General features: G+C 35.6%; 1 protein-coding gene across 13 annotated transcripts in view; it reads right to left on the bottom strand.

Moving 5' to 3' along the window:
• CACNA1D (calcium voltage-gated channel subunit alpha1 D) overlaps positions 1 to 17960 on the bottom strand; it is a 185519-nt gene that overhangs the window by 102056 nt on the left and 65503 nt on the right. For 12 of the 13 annotated variants that reach the window (XM_030502297.1, XM_030502289.1, XM_030502301.1 and 9 more), the window contains exons 4-7: positions 16730 to 16869; positions 12874 to 13016; positions 11413 to 11565; positions 10235 to 10431 (exon numbers count right to left, since the gene is read on the bottom strand). In XM_030502297.1, the coding sequence (XP_030358157.1) occupies positions 10235 to 10431; positions 11413 to 11565; positions 12874 to 13016; positions 16730 to 16869 (633 nt within the window). Of the gene's footprint in view, positions 1 to 10234; positions 10432 to 11412; positions 11566 to 12873; positions 13017 to 16729; positions 16870 to 17960 lie in introns of those variants that run through there. The other variant, XM_032920224.1, reaches the window with a different exon arrangement.

The raw sequence follows: 17960 nt of genomic DNA, 5'->3' as shown, positions 1-17960 counted from the left end.
AGAGTTCCGAGTGAAGGCATAAATTCCTCCAGTGTTGATGCCAACATTTTCCTGCTATAAATGTCTTTGAAAAACCTGAAAAATTAATATTTATGATTTTACCTTGGGAAAAAGAAGAGCTCTGGAAATCACTGCAATCCAACTTGATACATTCTTTTTGCTCAGAGAGAACATATTCAAGAAGCCAGGCATTGTGCTAACTTAGTAACTCAGGAGCAAAGCTGAAATTTCCCTGCCCTGTCATAAAGGCTTTATGACAGGCTTAAAGCCTGTCAAAGCATAAAGGCTTTTTTGACACAAGCAACTGTGATTTGCATTTCCTTGATCCACTTTATAGTGCACAACTATATACGAAAATTCCTTCTCATTCATGCAGTTTGATTTTAACCCAAATTTTTTAGTCCAAATGTATCCAGGACTAATGCCCTGTGATACAAAAATTGGGAACTTCAGCTAACCAGTGCTAGAAGAAATGCCTTGGTTTGGGTGCATGTTGAATGCATCCAAAAGCATCCCAAACTCAGGAACCCTTTATCTAGTAGAACACTTTCCTAAAAGCAACAGCCTGAAACTGCATCCACTCAAGAATTCTACTATTTAATTCTAGAGACAATTCAACTCTATTCAAGTAATGCACTGTAATTTCTTTTAATGAAGTAATCTTTCTGATTGCATTAATACTAGAGATGAAAACATAAAAAGAAGTCCCTTCCTTTTGGAAGGCTTCACAGCTCATTTCATGCATGTCAAGTGGCATTTTCTTTAATTTTCAATGAAAGACAGATTAAAGGAGTCAATTTGCCTTCTTGAAACTTGAGGCAGAGCTTGGTTAATATATGGGCACAGGAAAATCTCCATCCTCAGAAATGAGCTGTTCTCAGTTGAAAGGATTAATGCTGACTTCTCACCCAAAGTGCAGAATAAGGACTTATAAAGACACAAATTCCAAATGCAGTGGAAGTTGCAACTAAAACATAAACAATAAAAGCCCCTGACTTATGCTCAAGTAACACCAGGAAATCTAGGAGATATCACATCCCAACTCCTCAGCAAAAAGTCTTGCAAGACATGCATCCTCTGTGGCTCAGGGATGTACTATACCAGAGAAGGTGTCATATTTAATGGTTCTCAATGGACTTGTCCCATCTTTTTTGAGTCCATTAAGCTTTTAGCACCCATAACACCTATTGCAAAGATGCCCTCAAGTACCACCCTTCTTGCTTTTCTTCGTGCCTTTTTCCAGATTTAGTCTTACTGTTTGGATTTCAGTTCTAACTGATTTGGCCATCATATCAACCAGAAGACATATGAGATGGATGATATGATGGACAAAGTACTTCTCATTCACTTAATTCTGTTACACCATAACGGTAGATGTGTACTACTCAGATAAGTGTTTGAAAACACTTATTCTCCTGAGGTGCCACTTTCGGATACACTCTGGCATTTTCATTCCTTTCATATAGATGTTAAACTAGATTTGTATGTTTGAACAGCTTTAAAAATAACTTTGAATTGAATTCAGAAGCTCTTCCTATCCCTTTCAATAAATGAGAGAGCAACTAACAGTTCAAAAGTCCTTGTAATAGGGGCCCACTTGTTGATGCTATCAGATCTGGAGACAAGTTACTCTAATACAAGTTAATTTGGTGGAGAATAATTAGTTTTCATTGTATATTTGGTTCTTTATATTGACATGTATATATTTGTGAGTATGCGCCTGCAAAGTCTTGAAGAATTGAGCCAATAGGACAAACTTGGTAAGTGAAAAAGTGCTTCATCTGGCATTTGGAGTGAATTATCTCATTAGCTGCACTGTAGTTGGAGTCAGCTATCATTGCAATGTAGTATAGATGATCAGAGACCAAGACTCCGACGTGAAACAGAGAAAGCCAAATTTACAGCAGACATAACCATCAGCATTACACAGTAGCAGATGGCACACTCCTCTCTAAAACACCAATTAGCAATCATTAAAATGTCTCACCTGTATCTCTGGTAATTGTGAATAAATCCCTACATGCAATTACACATGCAGATCAAGGTCTTACTTTTCTGTACACTTGGTGCTGTTTACTGAATATTGTTGCAAGCTCTTTGTATCAATCTAAGCCCTGACTGGGGATATTGATAAAGCAATGCAGTGACACCTCTAATTCTGCATTTGTACTACTACAGATACACTGTAGAATCTATTCTGAATTATTTTCCACAAGGTTTTAAACTTTCTTAATTTCATAAGTGTCTTAGTTTCCTTAGGTTTCAATTTTACCTTCCTCCTTCTATAACATTCCAATCGACACATAACAGGAGGTTTTATTTATTGTTACCTATAACCTACTTAATAATCTTTAAAATTATTAAGACTAACAAACTCAGTCTCTTGACAAGAGTAAAAATCCTTCAAAAATCAGTATTTTGTGAAATAGGATTAATCCTGCATTCTTCAAAGCATACAATGTAGGTTCACAAAACCCCAGATCTCAGGCTATTTATTCTACTCATTTCAGATCATACCATACAGCTTTTCAAAGCCTTCTAGCTCCAAAGGTTGTGTCCTGGGATATTCCTGGCTGAAGTGGAGTTAAGTTAAAGCTGACTTAAAATAGGCTGTGCTGGAAGCATAGCAACCTCCAGGTTGGTTTGTAAAAGCATATAATTTTATATTCCATCTTCTCTGGGTTCTGGAGCTAAAGTGCAGATTTTTCTGACAGTCTCCTGGTTGGCCAACCTCAGCTTTGTTGTACTGCTGACACAGAAACGAGCAGAGAGACAACACTGGTGGGATGCGAACTCAGAGACACCACTGCCTCAATTCAGCATTTCATCTCAGCAACAACTGGAAAATCAGAATTCCATGGCATTAAGGTAGGCATAAAGAGCAATACACCCCTTGGAGAAGTGAAAAATTGTTACAGTACCTAGAAAGCCTCATAATTACTTAATCACCTCTAAATTTGGCCCCCGTCTTCTGTATGTAAACTGTGCTATAAAGTTGCATATAGGACACATAAGTGACCCTCTCAAATTAAATCAAATTAAATAGGACACTGTTTCATTTTTATTAATTTACTTTGATCTATCTGAATAAAACACAATTTCTTTCTTCTGTTATTTTTATCCATTGTTAGCTAATGAAGTATGTAATTTAGATACTCAAATAAAGCATTTACTCTTCAAAAGCTGATTGCTTACAGTTTTTTTTTCCCCAATATTGATTAGAAGTTTAAATGCAGATCATTTTTCTTTTTTATTCAGATACTTTATTTTGCATCTAATGCTATTTCAGCTAATTAGTGTTGGTGGCATTTTATTAATCAGCTTACTGTCATTAACTGGGAGGAGGGGGTCAAATGATTGTTCCAAGGAAAGCCTAGATGTCAAATGTGACTGCCAATAAATTCTTTTCCCTTTTTCAGGTGGTTATCTATCCCAGTGTTGAGCCTGCAGAGCAGATGAACACTACCATAACAAAATGAAGAGTACTGCCTCTACACAACAGTACCCAGGAAAGGTTTTCTGCTGGACTGTGGGAGGACTCTACCAGGTTTAACAAAACCCATATTCCAGGTATAACAAAATTGATTTTGTTCGATTCCTTCATTGGTTGCAGCACATTCATTTAGGATTAACAAATTTTTATTGCTTCTACCTATTTATAGTGCCCAAACTGATTTCACATAATAAATTTATTTAGGCCTATGTACTGATCTGGTTTGTTAAATCCAAGAGCTAAAAAAAATTATTGAAATTAATTCACTAATGTGATGAACTATGTTTATTTTCAGATATTTAGTTACAATGCATTAAAATGAACAGAGTAATAGTACTCACTTTGGTAATATGTATTAAATACCTTCTTTCTTTTAATCTCTGTTATGCCATCTATATAAATACACCATACAACACTATATAATAATTGCATGTATTTAGTATTTCCCATATGCTGGATACAAAGAAATGCAAGCATAAGAACATATACTATTCAGACTGATGATGTAAAAATGTTAGTTTACGTAGAAACAATGAACAAAACTCCAATACTCAAGATAGACTTGAATTTGTCTACTAAACAGTTATCCTGAAACAGTCTGGGAACTCAGATGCTCTTAAAAAGTAAGTTTGCTTCCTGTGGCAAAGTTCTTGGAAGAAAATCACTATTCAACTAGTGGAGTTATTAGCACTACCTAAAGTTTAGCCTACTTCCTATCCAGTTTCTACCCATTTTATTCAAAATTTCTGGGGACAAATAGTATGTTCTTTTGAGTAATTGCAATGATCTATGCCAAGAAATTAGTTCCATGTTTTGACTGCAGTACAGGTCAGCAGTCAGCTAAGACTGAGATACTAGATAACTTGTCAATCAAGTTCACTTCATGGGGAAGATATTGCCCTATAAGGTAGTGTAAAATCCTCCTCAGGTGGAAGTCTTTGTGTGAAGATGTTAATTTGAAAATAACTATATTACATGATCATCCCTTTCGATGCTAATCCAAATACATATATTGTAATACTTATATTCCTTGGCTTGGTAGCTCTGTTTGCATGTCTGAATTTGATCATTCCCTTTTCTCTAACAGAGAGGTTTCTAACATATTGGCAATTTAAGTCTTGTCTCTTTGCAATCTAAAATTGATTTGGAGCTTTTTACATCTAGAGAACATAAAAAAGTAATTAGGCTGTATCACTACCTATAAGGCAGGGGGCTAAGCTAGATTTTAACATAAAATTGGATTCTAGTAATTAATACACAAATTCAAAAATCCTGCCTGCAGTCCCTGGCTTTTAAGTGTGATTTATGTAGTGTGTTAATACTGTCATCCAAAATGTCTACCCCTCTTTCTCCAGCTGGATATCATGTGTTAAATTTTTGGCTAGTTAAAGGCTGAGAGCACTGTGCGTGCAGCACATCAATGCCTTTGGGGATGAGCTGACTTGTTTCACTGAAGAGTCTCCCTTAGATGACCTGAGAGTGGTGTTGAGTGATGCCAAGACAACAGCATTAAGCTACCCTTAACATATAACAGACAAAGGCAGAAGTAAATATTTTCTAAGATATCTCTAGCATACTTCCTCACAATTTCAACATTGTTTGCTGAATATTTGCAACTGATTTACAAAGAGAAAAAAGCAGTCGAGCATTCTTTGACTTCTCTCAGACCTGTAAGCTGAAATTAATTGCTGAAAAGTACGGTTTGGATGCAGTAACATACTTTCTATTTCTGCAGCTGAAATGGAATGAATATGACCTCAATCACCTAACGTAGTTGTTTCCCATTGGCTTATTAGCTCATTCATTTCAAAGTTCTAGAGTAATAATGCTTAATTGACTATTGGTAATTTTTTAAAAGATATTTTTAAGAGATTCCTGCTCAGTACTCTGGTGACAGTTTTGACATTACTTCAAAAATATTTCGCAACTTTTTGTTTATGGACTAGCAATACATTTTGTGCCAGAGCCAAGGGGTTTTCTTGTGAGGTGTATTTGCAAAATATGTGTGCATTTAGGAAAAAATTTTTGGCGGCACATCAGCTGGTTTCAAGTACATTGTAGTCCCTTATATTACTTCTGAGTAGGCTGTCCTTTAAGATTCTTGAACTAGAAGCATTCTAAAAGGTGACATGATTAGAAGATTGCCAAATTTCTTGGTCATCTGATCAACATCCTGAAAAATCAATAGACTGCTTTGCTTTATTATTGTAATTATTTTCTTCTCTACACATAAGTTTACGTGGGAGTTCTATTTTTTCAGATCTCACCCAGTCAGAAAACAAACATATAGTTATTTTCTACCATTTAGTTTTTGCACAGTAAGGAAAGTCATCTTGTACTATTGGAAAGCTAGTAAGGAAGCCACAGCTCTTGCACTTGATTATGGAAACCCATTTAAAGAAATATTGATAGAGTCTTTTCTATCTTGATATGTTATTTCCAGTAGCATTAATGCAATGGCTGTGTAGACACTAGATACTTGCAAATATGCAGTGCATCCTGAACAGACTGTGCTACCAAAACGATTGGTTTTCTTCAAATGTTTTAAGATGTCTCACAGTATATTGGGGCACATAAAGCTTAACTTTTAAAACAAGAAACAGATTTCCAAGTGCACACTTTTTTTTATAACAGCAGAGGAATTATGAATGTTTTCTTTGATGAAAACATACGTTACTATCAAACAGTAGTAAAGAATACAGTTTTAAGAAGCTGACGTATTAGTAAAGGGTATATTAAAAAGCCTCACATCCCTTTCCTTAGATATATTTTAGATTGCTCAGGCATTTCAAGTAATGAACTATGTATTTTAAACATGAATCCTTGAGAGAATATCATGTTAAGGTATCAGTAGGTGTATTAACAGGCAAAAACATATAAGACATCGGTGTACAGCAATTTCAGCTTGAGTGCTTCACTCACGAAAATCTCCAGATCGATCTGAATAGCGCTAGCCAGGCATCAGAAAACTGAGGAGCTGTTAATATTTGAGCTAGTAATGCAATGTCTGTCCATAAAATTGACTTACTAAAATTCAGTGGCCACTAATACAGTTGCTCCATCACTGAATCAACTGTGCTGGCAACCCATCACATAGCTTCTTTTACAGAAGCCCTGCCTATCTTTCATTCAAGTTACAGTAGTGTCAGCATAGATTATTCGACTGTAGTAACACAAGATAAATTCACTAGGGTGAAAACAAGAAGAATTAAATGTGATAATTTTGGTACTCATGGGAAAATTGGGGGTTTTACTGGCAAGTACCACTGCTCATTATGTGTGTTCCTACATATCAAGTCAAAAAGCTAAAAATAAAAAGCAATTTACAAGATACGTGTTTGCCATTAATAGACTACAAATCTAGATGTTTGAAAGACATGGCAAAAAACCTAAAGCCAGATATGCAAATGCATACTCAGATTTTGTAATTCTTGAGTGCTTGCTAGCACAAATTGAAAATGAGACAAAGAATACTATGCTCTCAGCTTTAGAATGTGAGCTAGAGCATTAAAAACATGGGCACGTAGAAGCTGCCACTTTGCCAATAACAAGGACTGCACTGGGATCCAAAACTAATAGCATAAGCTTTCAGTTAGGGCTAAAGAGCAAACAGAGCTGTGACTGGAAACACAGTCCTGATCTAAATGGAGAAGATGTACAGATGTGCAGCCACAAATGTATTACACGAATTGGGAACACTTATGCTGCACTGGCTGATAAAAACAAGGACACTACCCCTTAACCTCCTACAGTTAAGTCTAGCATTTGGCACTAAGGAGTTGCAGGTTTTGTGGATGAAATGTAATAAATGCTATCAAGTGAGTTACATGTAAGTTAGAGAGAGAAAAGGAGCCAGATGAAGACACGCTAAAAAATGATAGGGCATATGGGATTCAGATGCAAACTGGTGAGCAGCAGCAGTTCCATGTGAGTCACCAGGGTCTGAAGGTGCCTAGCAGTAGCATTTTCAAGCCCTCAATCTATAACAGATATGCCTAAAAGAAAAATCATTATTGATTCTTGGAGAATTTTTTATGCTAAGTTTACTGTTGTTAACTAGGCAATGATGCACTGTGCTAGTGAGTGTTAGTGGAAGCTGTCATTTTCAGCCATTGTTCTTGCTAACAGAATGCCACATAACATGATGCAAAATATTACACACATTTCACCCACTCAGATACACCTGCTAGCAAGATAAACCTACATAGCTGACCAAATGGAAAACTGAATTTTGCAGTGTCTAATATATTTTGTAGTGTCTAATAGATATTTTGCAATGTCTAATATATTGTGGGTTTCGCTTTATTTGTTTATGTTTTGTATAAAATTCACTCTGTTTATCAACAGATTTCTAAATAAAAAGTAAGCCACAAAATCCATGCACCTCTAGCTAAAATGGCTTGCTTAGATTCTTTGGACATCTTTATTTCAATTACATCTAACTCAGCTTAATTCAGGGGCAAAATTAAAACATAAATTCTCATCCTCAGCAAGTAATTTCAGCTGGACAATGGGCAATTTGTTGGTCTACAGCTAGAAATAATCCAGCTCTATAATTTAATTGTATAAATATCATTTGAAAGACATTCCAGAGGCAGTTCACTAGGTCAATTAATATTTGCTTCTCTGCCTAAACATCCCAGTATCATTTGTTATAAAATGAAAACTGACATCTATATGCTTGTAAATATCTTCTACTTCAATAATTCATTACAGAGAAATAACTTGTGAGCAGTTTTGAAGTTTTTTAGTTTTTCATTTTCTTATGCCTTCATTTTGTCTGATCATGACAATATTCAGCATCCTATTTTAATTGTTTTGGTTTTTGTGCTGCCAGTGGAGACTCTACAAAGTCTTGAGATTCATCAGATCAATCAGCTCAATTCTTTGGGGAAAAAATAATAATAAAAAAAATAATAGTGAGCCAGTAGCTTAAATTGTTTCTCCATTTTTTGTAACAATCAGTGTAAATACAGTAACTCCCTAATGTTTTTAATTTTATTTTTTTTTGATTGGTGATGGAGGGTACCAAGATGTGGGCATCCTTTTGCCTTGAAAGATGTTAAATGTGTATTTTTTCGTAGAGAATCATGGCAAACCTTCCCTTTCTCTCAGGAAAGATAAAAATAACTGTCATTATCACGAACACAAGACATATAAAGCACATACTACTTCTACATTCTCACAGTCTCTTTGAGAAAATTAGGAAGAGTTGAAGAGTAAAACCCAAAGAATTTATAAACTTACACTATGAGAAAGAATATATTAGCCTATATGTAGCTATGCATTATGGTTAGACTCTTTAGTATTGAAGTGCTGCATGTTTATAGCCAGTTCTGTATCTCTGACAACAGACAGTGGAAGCAGAGATTCAAATTTTGCCAAATTTTTTGTCTTTCAATCCTAAAAGTTTACCATCTTCATTAACAGTGACATTTTCCTAAAAACATCTCCATATTCTATATTCTAATATCACAGATTTTATCTGAGACTACACTCTGGTGTTATAGCTTTTAGGAACAGCATATTTCACCTTGTTTTGCAACAAATGACCACATAAAATTAAGTGGTCATTCACTGGCTAGTACTACACATCCTTAATCACATCCAACACTCCACAACAGATGTGCCACTACTAAATAGTCCCACTTGGCCAGAAACACTTAAAGAAATTCAAAATGTGAGCTGCTATGAGCAACATAACCTAGAGTACAGTTGCACTACGATACATCTTGAGATAGCTCATCCATTTTTAACAGCTTGCTAATAGCGATCCTTACTAGTAATCACTTCTTTCATGTTTTCCAACATTCCAGTTGGAATTATATTTGTTATAAGGTCCTAACTGCTGCAAAGACTTACTGCTGAGTACCAAGTAGTACAGAACATTCTCATTGATTTTCAGCACCTATTGTAGGTTGGTTCTACCACAGACTTCTTGAATGACCTTGGACAAAACACTCACATCAGATATTAAAGTGCTTAACGACTCACAAAAAAATCTGATGTTCTTAGATTGGATGGGGTTAGGCAGAGAAACGTCAACCTGCAAATTTAGGTGACCCTGTAACGTTTAAGATCTGTGTGTTCTTTTTCCTCCATTCTCATTTGTAAAATCAGCACTAATTATATCTTCAGCTTCCCAGTCTGTGTCTAGCTGCCTGCTTATGTTGTAAGATTGTGGAGATTCCACACCCGATGCTAGAGTAGCATTTAAAGGTGGGGACTTACACAGTTAGGTTTTTGAATATATTTTGCTGCTTCTATAGGGACAATATCAGGCTCACAGCTCTTGTGATTTGTTGTTTCTGAGTGGTTAACAAATGGTTTGCAGTCCCCACGGCAAGCCATGACAGTTGAGAGCTTGCTTTGTTCTAATTTATGTTAAAATTGTGAAATATTCTGCAGAAATACTGCAAAGAGAGCTCTTAAGCTTAATCAGAAAAGACATCTTAAAAACTGTAGGCTTGCACAAAAAAAACCTCTAGTCGAAAGGACATAAAAGTAGTATTACATTTATCCAAATGGAATAGGAAAAAAATCACATAAGCAACGAATAAATTTGTTTCTAAAATGTCTTTTTAGCCTGAGGAGTCCAGTAAGACACTGTGACTGGAAAAAGTATGCAGCTGAGCTCCTCTGCAAAACTCACCAAGATTTCCTGCTGATGGTATTGCAACCTACACTTGAACATTGAAGCTTGTCTAAAAGTAAACATAACTCAGTGATTATTGAACTCACCCAGTATAACACATCAGTCCATCCTTCCATGGTTATACACTGGAACACAGTCAACATTGCAAATGCAAAATTATCGAAGTTGGTTATGCCTCCATTTGGTCCAACCCATCCACCCTTACATTCAGTGCCATTCATGACACACTGACGTCCATTCCCTGAGAATGCACAAGGTGCTGGATCTTCTTCAACTAGTATATCTGAAAATTGAATGAAAAAAAAGACGGATCTTTCAGTTCTCAAATTTTTGTGAGTGAACTCTTCACATGAACAAATATCAACCCTGTTGGAAGGTAAATCCAGATATCAACATGAGAAATCCTGAGAAAGGCAACACATGGGAGCTTCAGAGTTTTTACTCTCACATCTGGGCCTTGCAACCTTAAAATAAGTTAATCAAAATTGAAAGGATAAAAGAGCTCAGGTAATTAAGCAGTGGAAAAAAGCATGTAATAATACAACAGAATTTTTTTAGAATCTCCTCATGCCCATTTTTTTTATTCCCCTCTTCATTGCTGTTTTTCACTTCATACTAACATATGGACCACAAGGGAAAACAGGTCTGGACTAATTCCTATGCATAGTTTACTTCATTATTTAGCTGATAGAAATGTACCCTTAGCCATCAAATAAGATCTCTCCCTCATGATGTTTCACTCCTTCAAAATTCTTCCGTAACAAGCACTTTCATTTCATCATTTCACCTGGATGGAGGAACGCTGTTTTCTTTCTTTACTCATTTCAGAACTGCACTTCGTACCAAACTGCCACAATCTTGAAGGAGAAACACTGTCTGATTATGGACTCAGGAAAGTAAATATCTACCCTGGAATAGGACTAGCTAGCTTTTCAGTAATCAGAGATTAGGCAAAAAACAAACAAACAAACAACTACTGAGTTGTCGCTTTTAGATAGTCACTCTTACTACTTTCACTAGTGACATTTCAGTTACACACTTCAGAAATGAAAACCTATTCAAAGCATGTTCTTTCTATAAGGGGTTTGCATTTTTGTTCTTGTTTCTTAAATTTCATGCACTCTTCCTAGAAGTATGAACTACAGTGAAAACTGGAGTTACAACAGTTCTAGTGCTTTGGCCCCTACTCTATTTCAAATTGAAATTCCACAGAGTTGAAAACCAGAATTAGTCCCTTATTTTAGTCAACAATTTCATGACTTACCTGAATCAATAAGAAAACAAGATTTGTGCATTTTTCCAATAAAAAGTTCCAATCCTATAATAGCATAGATTATGATTACAAACAATACCAAAAGGGCAATATGGAGAAGGGGGACCATGGCTTTTATAATGGAGTTCAGAACAACTTGTAAACCTAAAAGAAAAGAGGATACAAGATATGAACCAGTTTTCTATGTCTTGCCTTACCAAATTTTCTGTAATTACACATTATTATAGACTAATGATACAGACATGCAGACTGAATCAGTTTTAAAACTACTGCCCAGAACCACAAAGTGTTCCTATAACGTAAGATACTTCATAAGAATCTAAAACTCTGTGTCAAAGTCTAATTAATCCCTCTGTTGATAAAAGTTATATCACAGAAATCAATGATTGAAATGTGTCACAAGAATTTATGGGTTTGGTTTTGGTTGGTTTTTCTGTGGGGGTTTTTTTTTTTTTTCAGAAAGAAAAGTCATGTAGTCCATGTATGGCTGTAAGTCATTTTAGATGGCCTTCAAAAAGTTCTGTGCTACCTACTTTTTCATCATTAGTCTTCACATCACTTTCAGAAACGCCCCATTTTTTCTATTCTCCTTAATTATTTAGCCAAACTTTGGTTTTACCAAAAAAAAGTTAATCCCAAACTAATGAAGCTGCCATAGTATCAGTGAGAACAAAATATGCCTCTTAACAGACTTCCTTCCTGACATTTCATAAGACTGCTTCTTTATTCACTGAAGTTCTTTTGCTAAATATACACCATCACGATCATTTCCACGTAGCAGACTATGATACAATAAACGCAGCGTTAGGATTCCTTCTCTTGAATGTCTTGGAAAGAGCTGAATTTTAAGCCATGAACCTCCTATTCAGCCAAATAGTTTCAGTAATTAGTAATGTATTAAACGAAAACAGGAAAGCTTATCAGAAAATTCAATTGCTTTCTTTAAACAATATTGTTCTACTTTTCAAGTTTCCTAATTTATCTGTTAGCTCTACCGAGATAAACAGAAGGCATTCATGTGCATTGGTGGGGGCAGGAAATATGAAATGTGTAATGTGCTTTGGCATACACTTACCAACATATAAACTGTTTTAGGACCACCTACACTTTCTGATCTGTAGGGTTTTGGAATTTAAAAAAAGTCCAAATTGTGTTTTCTGGTGTATTTGCATTTTAACATGTAATTTACTTTTATATAAAGCTTCTAAAAAGGAAGTGTATTCCCCTGTCTGCTTATTGAACTGTGCAAGAAGATCATACACTGAATGAATTCACAATCCTTTGTTCAACTTGAAATATCATTCATCTTGAAACTCACTTTATATACATAACCAGATAACAAAAAATCAAATTTATATTATCTCATTTCTGTTAGCATCTGGAACAAGAAAGTAAAGTAATCAGGTCAGTTACAGTATTCATTCCAATGAAATTAAATAGAAAAGAGCTTACTGGGCACTCCTGATACAAGCCGGAGAGGTCGCAATACACGAAAGGCTCTTAGGGCTTTGACATCAAAGCCACCAGGTTTGCCACCTGAGTGGCTGCCACCTTCTGTTTCTTTGGTTAATTGTTCCAATATTACACTAAATAATCTAGAAAATGAGATGAAGGGTAAGGTCACCACCATCCATTTGCCATGCAATCAAAAGTATTAAGAAATTACTTGAACTGCAGATACTTCTGAAAAGCTATTCAGCTACCAAAATGAGAGGCATATTTACACATTAAATCATGACAGGAAGAGTTATGAGGTGCAAGAGTGCATCCCCCCAGAGAGCAATGATCACGCAGTATCCAATAAATTAGCATTCTGCTTGTACACACAATCTGCTATTTTTGAATAAATGAAGCTTCTTTGCTACTTCTTCGTTCAAACATTTTAGCTGTGAGGTTTGGAGAATTAGTCTCCTCTTTAGAACATAAGATAGATAATATTAGAAACCATCTGTTTTAATTTTGGTGGAATATATGAACTCCAAGGCACACTGCAGTTCAACATTCTAAATACAGTTAGCAAAAACTGAATATATTAAAATTAGAGTCCAACACTTAATAACACCAAAAGGATTTGTTTTTTACACATAATATCTTTGAGGATAAAAATATTCCCAGATGACTCATTTATTATACTGTATTTCTTCACTGCAGAAATGAACTAGTCATTCATTAGAACAGTTTAGAAGACAAGTTTTATTTTTCTTTCTCACTTCCAGCGGCAATTTAAAGGATGCAAGTGGTTGAAGTGCTAAGTAATCCTAGGTTTATTCTAGCTTGGACCTGCATTTCAGATATGTGGTTTTCTAGACTGTGGCTAGACCACACAGACCATATTATCCTTTGCACTGAGTCTGTAGTTCAGTAGTTGCAAAACCAAACTTCTCCTGAAAGGATTATCAAGTCAATAAAGTTTTGTAGTCCTGAAAAATGTTTCACGCTTGTAAAGGACTCCTGGAATGTACACGTTTTTAGGTTTGTCAAGACAAGTTTTCACAACTCTGTTTCACAGCTCTGTAATGCTGGATCATTCTGAGGAATCACGTAATATTGAATAGGCTGCCCAAACTACAATATTGAAGACTTTCTCCTCCCTCAGTTAGCAGCTGACCTGTATCAGGCAATGCCCATCTCTATTCTGCTTCGTTCTTCTCCAGACTGAAATTCAGGCACAAAGACTACATACTGTTATAACCATAGAAACCCAGACATTTAATATTTCAGGCCCTGGTGTAGCCCTATAATTTAATAAAAACATAATTCTAAGAAAAGGAGCAACCTCAATGATTTCAGAGTGACTATTGATGCTTTAAAGGAAGACATGATTAAAAGGACTTCTGAATCAAGCCTCAGATTAAGAGAAGCTGCTTTCAGCCTGTCATCATTCAGAAAATTAGAGGGCTATAAGCATAGGAAGGTGCTATGAAAGCTTTTTCTGCCAGGACCTTATTCTTTCACAGAAATCAATGGAAATTACGTGGCATAGCATGCAGGCAAGTAGCAGACTGCTCTGAAAGTAATTCTTACTCTGGTATGAAGTGACGAAGATGGGAGAAACCCACACTGACAGCTACATCAACAGGTCTGTCATTTTATGTCTATCCTATAAAGACTTTCAGGTAGAAATCCACTGATCTTCCGTAATTAAAATTGACATTTATTTTCCTGTACCATTTACAAAAGTTTAAATGCCAAATTTGATGTTGTGGAAAAAAGTCTGTATACGTCCTTCCCTTTTGCTAGTAGAGATTTCATTTGGCACAATTTATGTGTTTGGACTGCTACAGTTCCTGATGAAAAAGCAAATGAAGCAAATTTCATCTAATACATTCGATACAGGACACATGGCAGCTCTTCAAAGCTATTAAAATACCTAATGAAATTTCGCAACGAAACTAGGCAAACAGAATCAGATCCAGCAGTGATTCCATATCCACCTTAGGTTATATACAAAAATCAATTTTCACTGGGCTTTTAAGTATTAATTAAAGAAATGGACTAATGCTTGCTTACTTGCTTATGTGGGTTGTGTTGTTCTTAAAAGAAGAACATTGCTCACAGAGTGCAGGAACGAAAATATTGCTCAGTTTTCTCAGTGCCTGACATGTTATAAAAGGTCCATCTTGTCTTCCAGTTAGACTGGTGACAACCTACACAATAGTTTATAATCCAAAACTTTCAGTTTTGAGCTAGGATTTACATCTTAGTGTGATATTTTAAGTATTTGATAAGATGTAGTCCTTTTTATTTCGTATTTTCCACAGATTTGGTGGGAGCATTTGACCTAACTAGATTTAGCTTCTAATAATGAGTGTTTTATGAGTTAATGGAAAATTTTTTAGTTATCATGTATTTAGGACAGAGCCAAAGATAGAGGTCATGTTAATTAGACTGCTCCAGGGTTACTGTAACTTCATGGTCACTTGACAAAAGGGAAGAGGTCTATTCAAGTGACTGCCTGGCAAGAGAATAGAGCTCTTGTGTGTGATAGTCCCCACACCTGCCCACCAAGCTTCCCCTTCGGGCACAGAGGCCAATCTGTTGAGAACGACCTGACCTGATGAAGGATCTATTTATATAGAAATTTTAGTCCTGGACCAAAACTGCCTGAATGCCAAGCAAGTGGCCCAAATACAATCTCCTCAATAACATTTACTCTCTCAGAAGCAAATAGTTGGGCATTCATAATACTGGCTCAAATTTAATAATGCTTTACCACAAATTCCTTTACTTCATCTCTTTTTCTTTTCCCTTCATGTAATGACATGAGTTAAGAGCCTTTCCAATTACAGGCAACCCTTGATATAGTTTCAACTTAAAAATGAAATTAGGCTTGCACAATGCATGACAATGTCTTCCTTGCAAGCCAGCCACAATATACAAAATTATATGTTGATAATGTTCTCTATATTCTATATAAAAAAAATGTTTTCAGTAAACAAAATTTACAATACTTGAAATTGTCTTTTTTTTTTTTTTTTTTTTTTTTTGTTTTAACTGGAACAGGCTGCTCAAAGAAGTGGTGAATGCTCCATCCCTGGCAGTGTTCAAGACCAGGCTGAACAGAGCCTTGGGCAACATTGTCTAGGGTGAGGCATCCGTGCCTGCAGCAGGGGGGTTACTCGTTTCCAACCCTAACTATTGTATGAATCTATAATATAAACTCCACAATATTTAAGGAACTGGGGAATATATGCCTCAGGATTAACTCCCTAGTTAGCTGAAGGTAGGATCTTCTAACAAGCTAGCACAACCATTGACACAATATAGCTGACACAAATCATTATTATCATAAGCAGGTATATAATGTAGATGTGGGATGTTCTAATCTCCACTCTTCTGTATCCTGTACAATGCTTGAGCAGTTCCTCGTCTTTAGCACACATCCTTCCCCAGGCAAGCCTCATGAGTTCTCCCAGACATCTTTGTAGAATACATGAACTCCTCATAACCACAGTATATGGATGAATTAATAAATGGAATAACAATGTATGGACCTAAACAGATCTAGCTTTACCATATGGAAAGACAACAGGAGTTCACCTTGGAAAAAATCAAATGGAAAAGATTCTGCAAGGCAACAACCAAGGAAAATTTCTGGCACAACTCAGAATTTGTGATAACTTTGAGGCTGTTGCACATAGCATTGAAAACTTTTAGGACTTTGTCTTGAATTTTTCACTCAGTTCATTCTTTTACTCCAGAAGAACAGAAATCAAGCACAGGCTGCTACTCACAGCCAAACAGGCCTATATCTACTTCACTGTAAAGAAGATTTAAATCTTTCTGTAATGAAAGACGAATTACTTACCCTACTACTACTATTACAAAATCCAATAAATTCCATCCATTTCTAACATACGCATTGGGGTGTAATAATAATCCATATGCTATAATCTTCAAAAATGTTTCAACTGTAAAAATTATCAGGAAGGCATATTCTACTTTTTCCTGTAAAAGACAAAAAAAAGTACAATGAAAGACAACATAATTTGACAGCTCTTTTACCAGTTAGAATTTGCAGAAAGTAAGTTGTATTGATCAGGACTAAGGAGACGCAATATTTCATGGCAGTTTATTTTACAGGTTTTAACTGCATAGTACTTAATGACAGCTGTACTGACAAGGTTCTAATTACATAATTACATGAGATTTTCCTGTTTTCACATTCTGTGAAAGAGGCTCCATTTCTGCAAACATGTAAGTACAGTGTACGTTTGCTTAAGCAAATAGTATCATCCAGGTCAGTATGATTCTTTGCATTCATTAAAACCAGAAAATGCTGTAGAACAGGACCCTGGAATATCCTTAAAAGGTATGCAATGGTATACTTCCACTGTTTGTTATATCAGCTTTTATTTAATTAGGATCCACAGAGTTCTACCTATTAAGGGAGTGTGAGACAGCATTATCGCATACTAAGGAGATTCAAAATGTTATAAGCTATTTAACAGGGTCTTCATTTCACGCTGTCTCGCAACTTTTTCATCTTGATGGGGAAGTTTACATTGACTGCTTTTTCCTTCCACATCACCAGAATTTCTTTAAATCACCCTAATATGTTTGAAGAACTTTTAGGTTAGTGTATCACCACCTCATATCATCGAAGCTCCAACTTCAGATTTGTTTCAATGCTTTTCTAAAAACATTATTAGTTTATTAATTTTCCCAACATTCTTATTTAAAAGAGAGCTATACATTAAATGCCTTTTCCTAGCTAATTGGATAATATTTTTTGTGGCTTCTTTCTATAGTAATAGCATATTTGATGTGGATAAATTGCAAGTCACTGCTATAAAACCAGATCAGTTAACACATTTGTTCTTTTTACTTTCAGAAATCATCATTTCATCACTTCATGTAATGCTTTGTTTAATTATCTGTTGCTATGCAAATATTAGAGCCAAGAATAAGACACGGCTTTTTTATTTGTTCAGGAACACATACTACTGCTCACTTATCACACACAATGTTGATCATATGGACTATAACTGCTCGGTAAGGATTACAGTCTTCTAACTATGATGTATACTCAGATATAG

This window comes from Strigops habroptila, chromosome 11, assembly GCF_004027225.2.
Source record: "Strigops habroptila isolate Jane chromosome 11, bStrHab1.2.pri, whole genome shotgun sequence".
Taxonomy (NCBI): domain Eukaryota; kingdom Metazoa; phylum Chordata; class Aves; order Psittaciformes; family Psittacidae; genus Strigops; species Strigops habroptila.
This window is presented reverse-complemented; position numbering and strand designations above follow the sequence as displayed.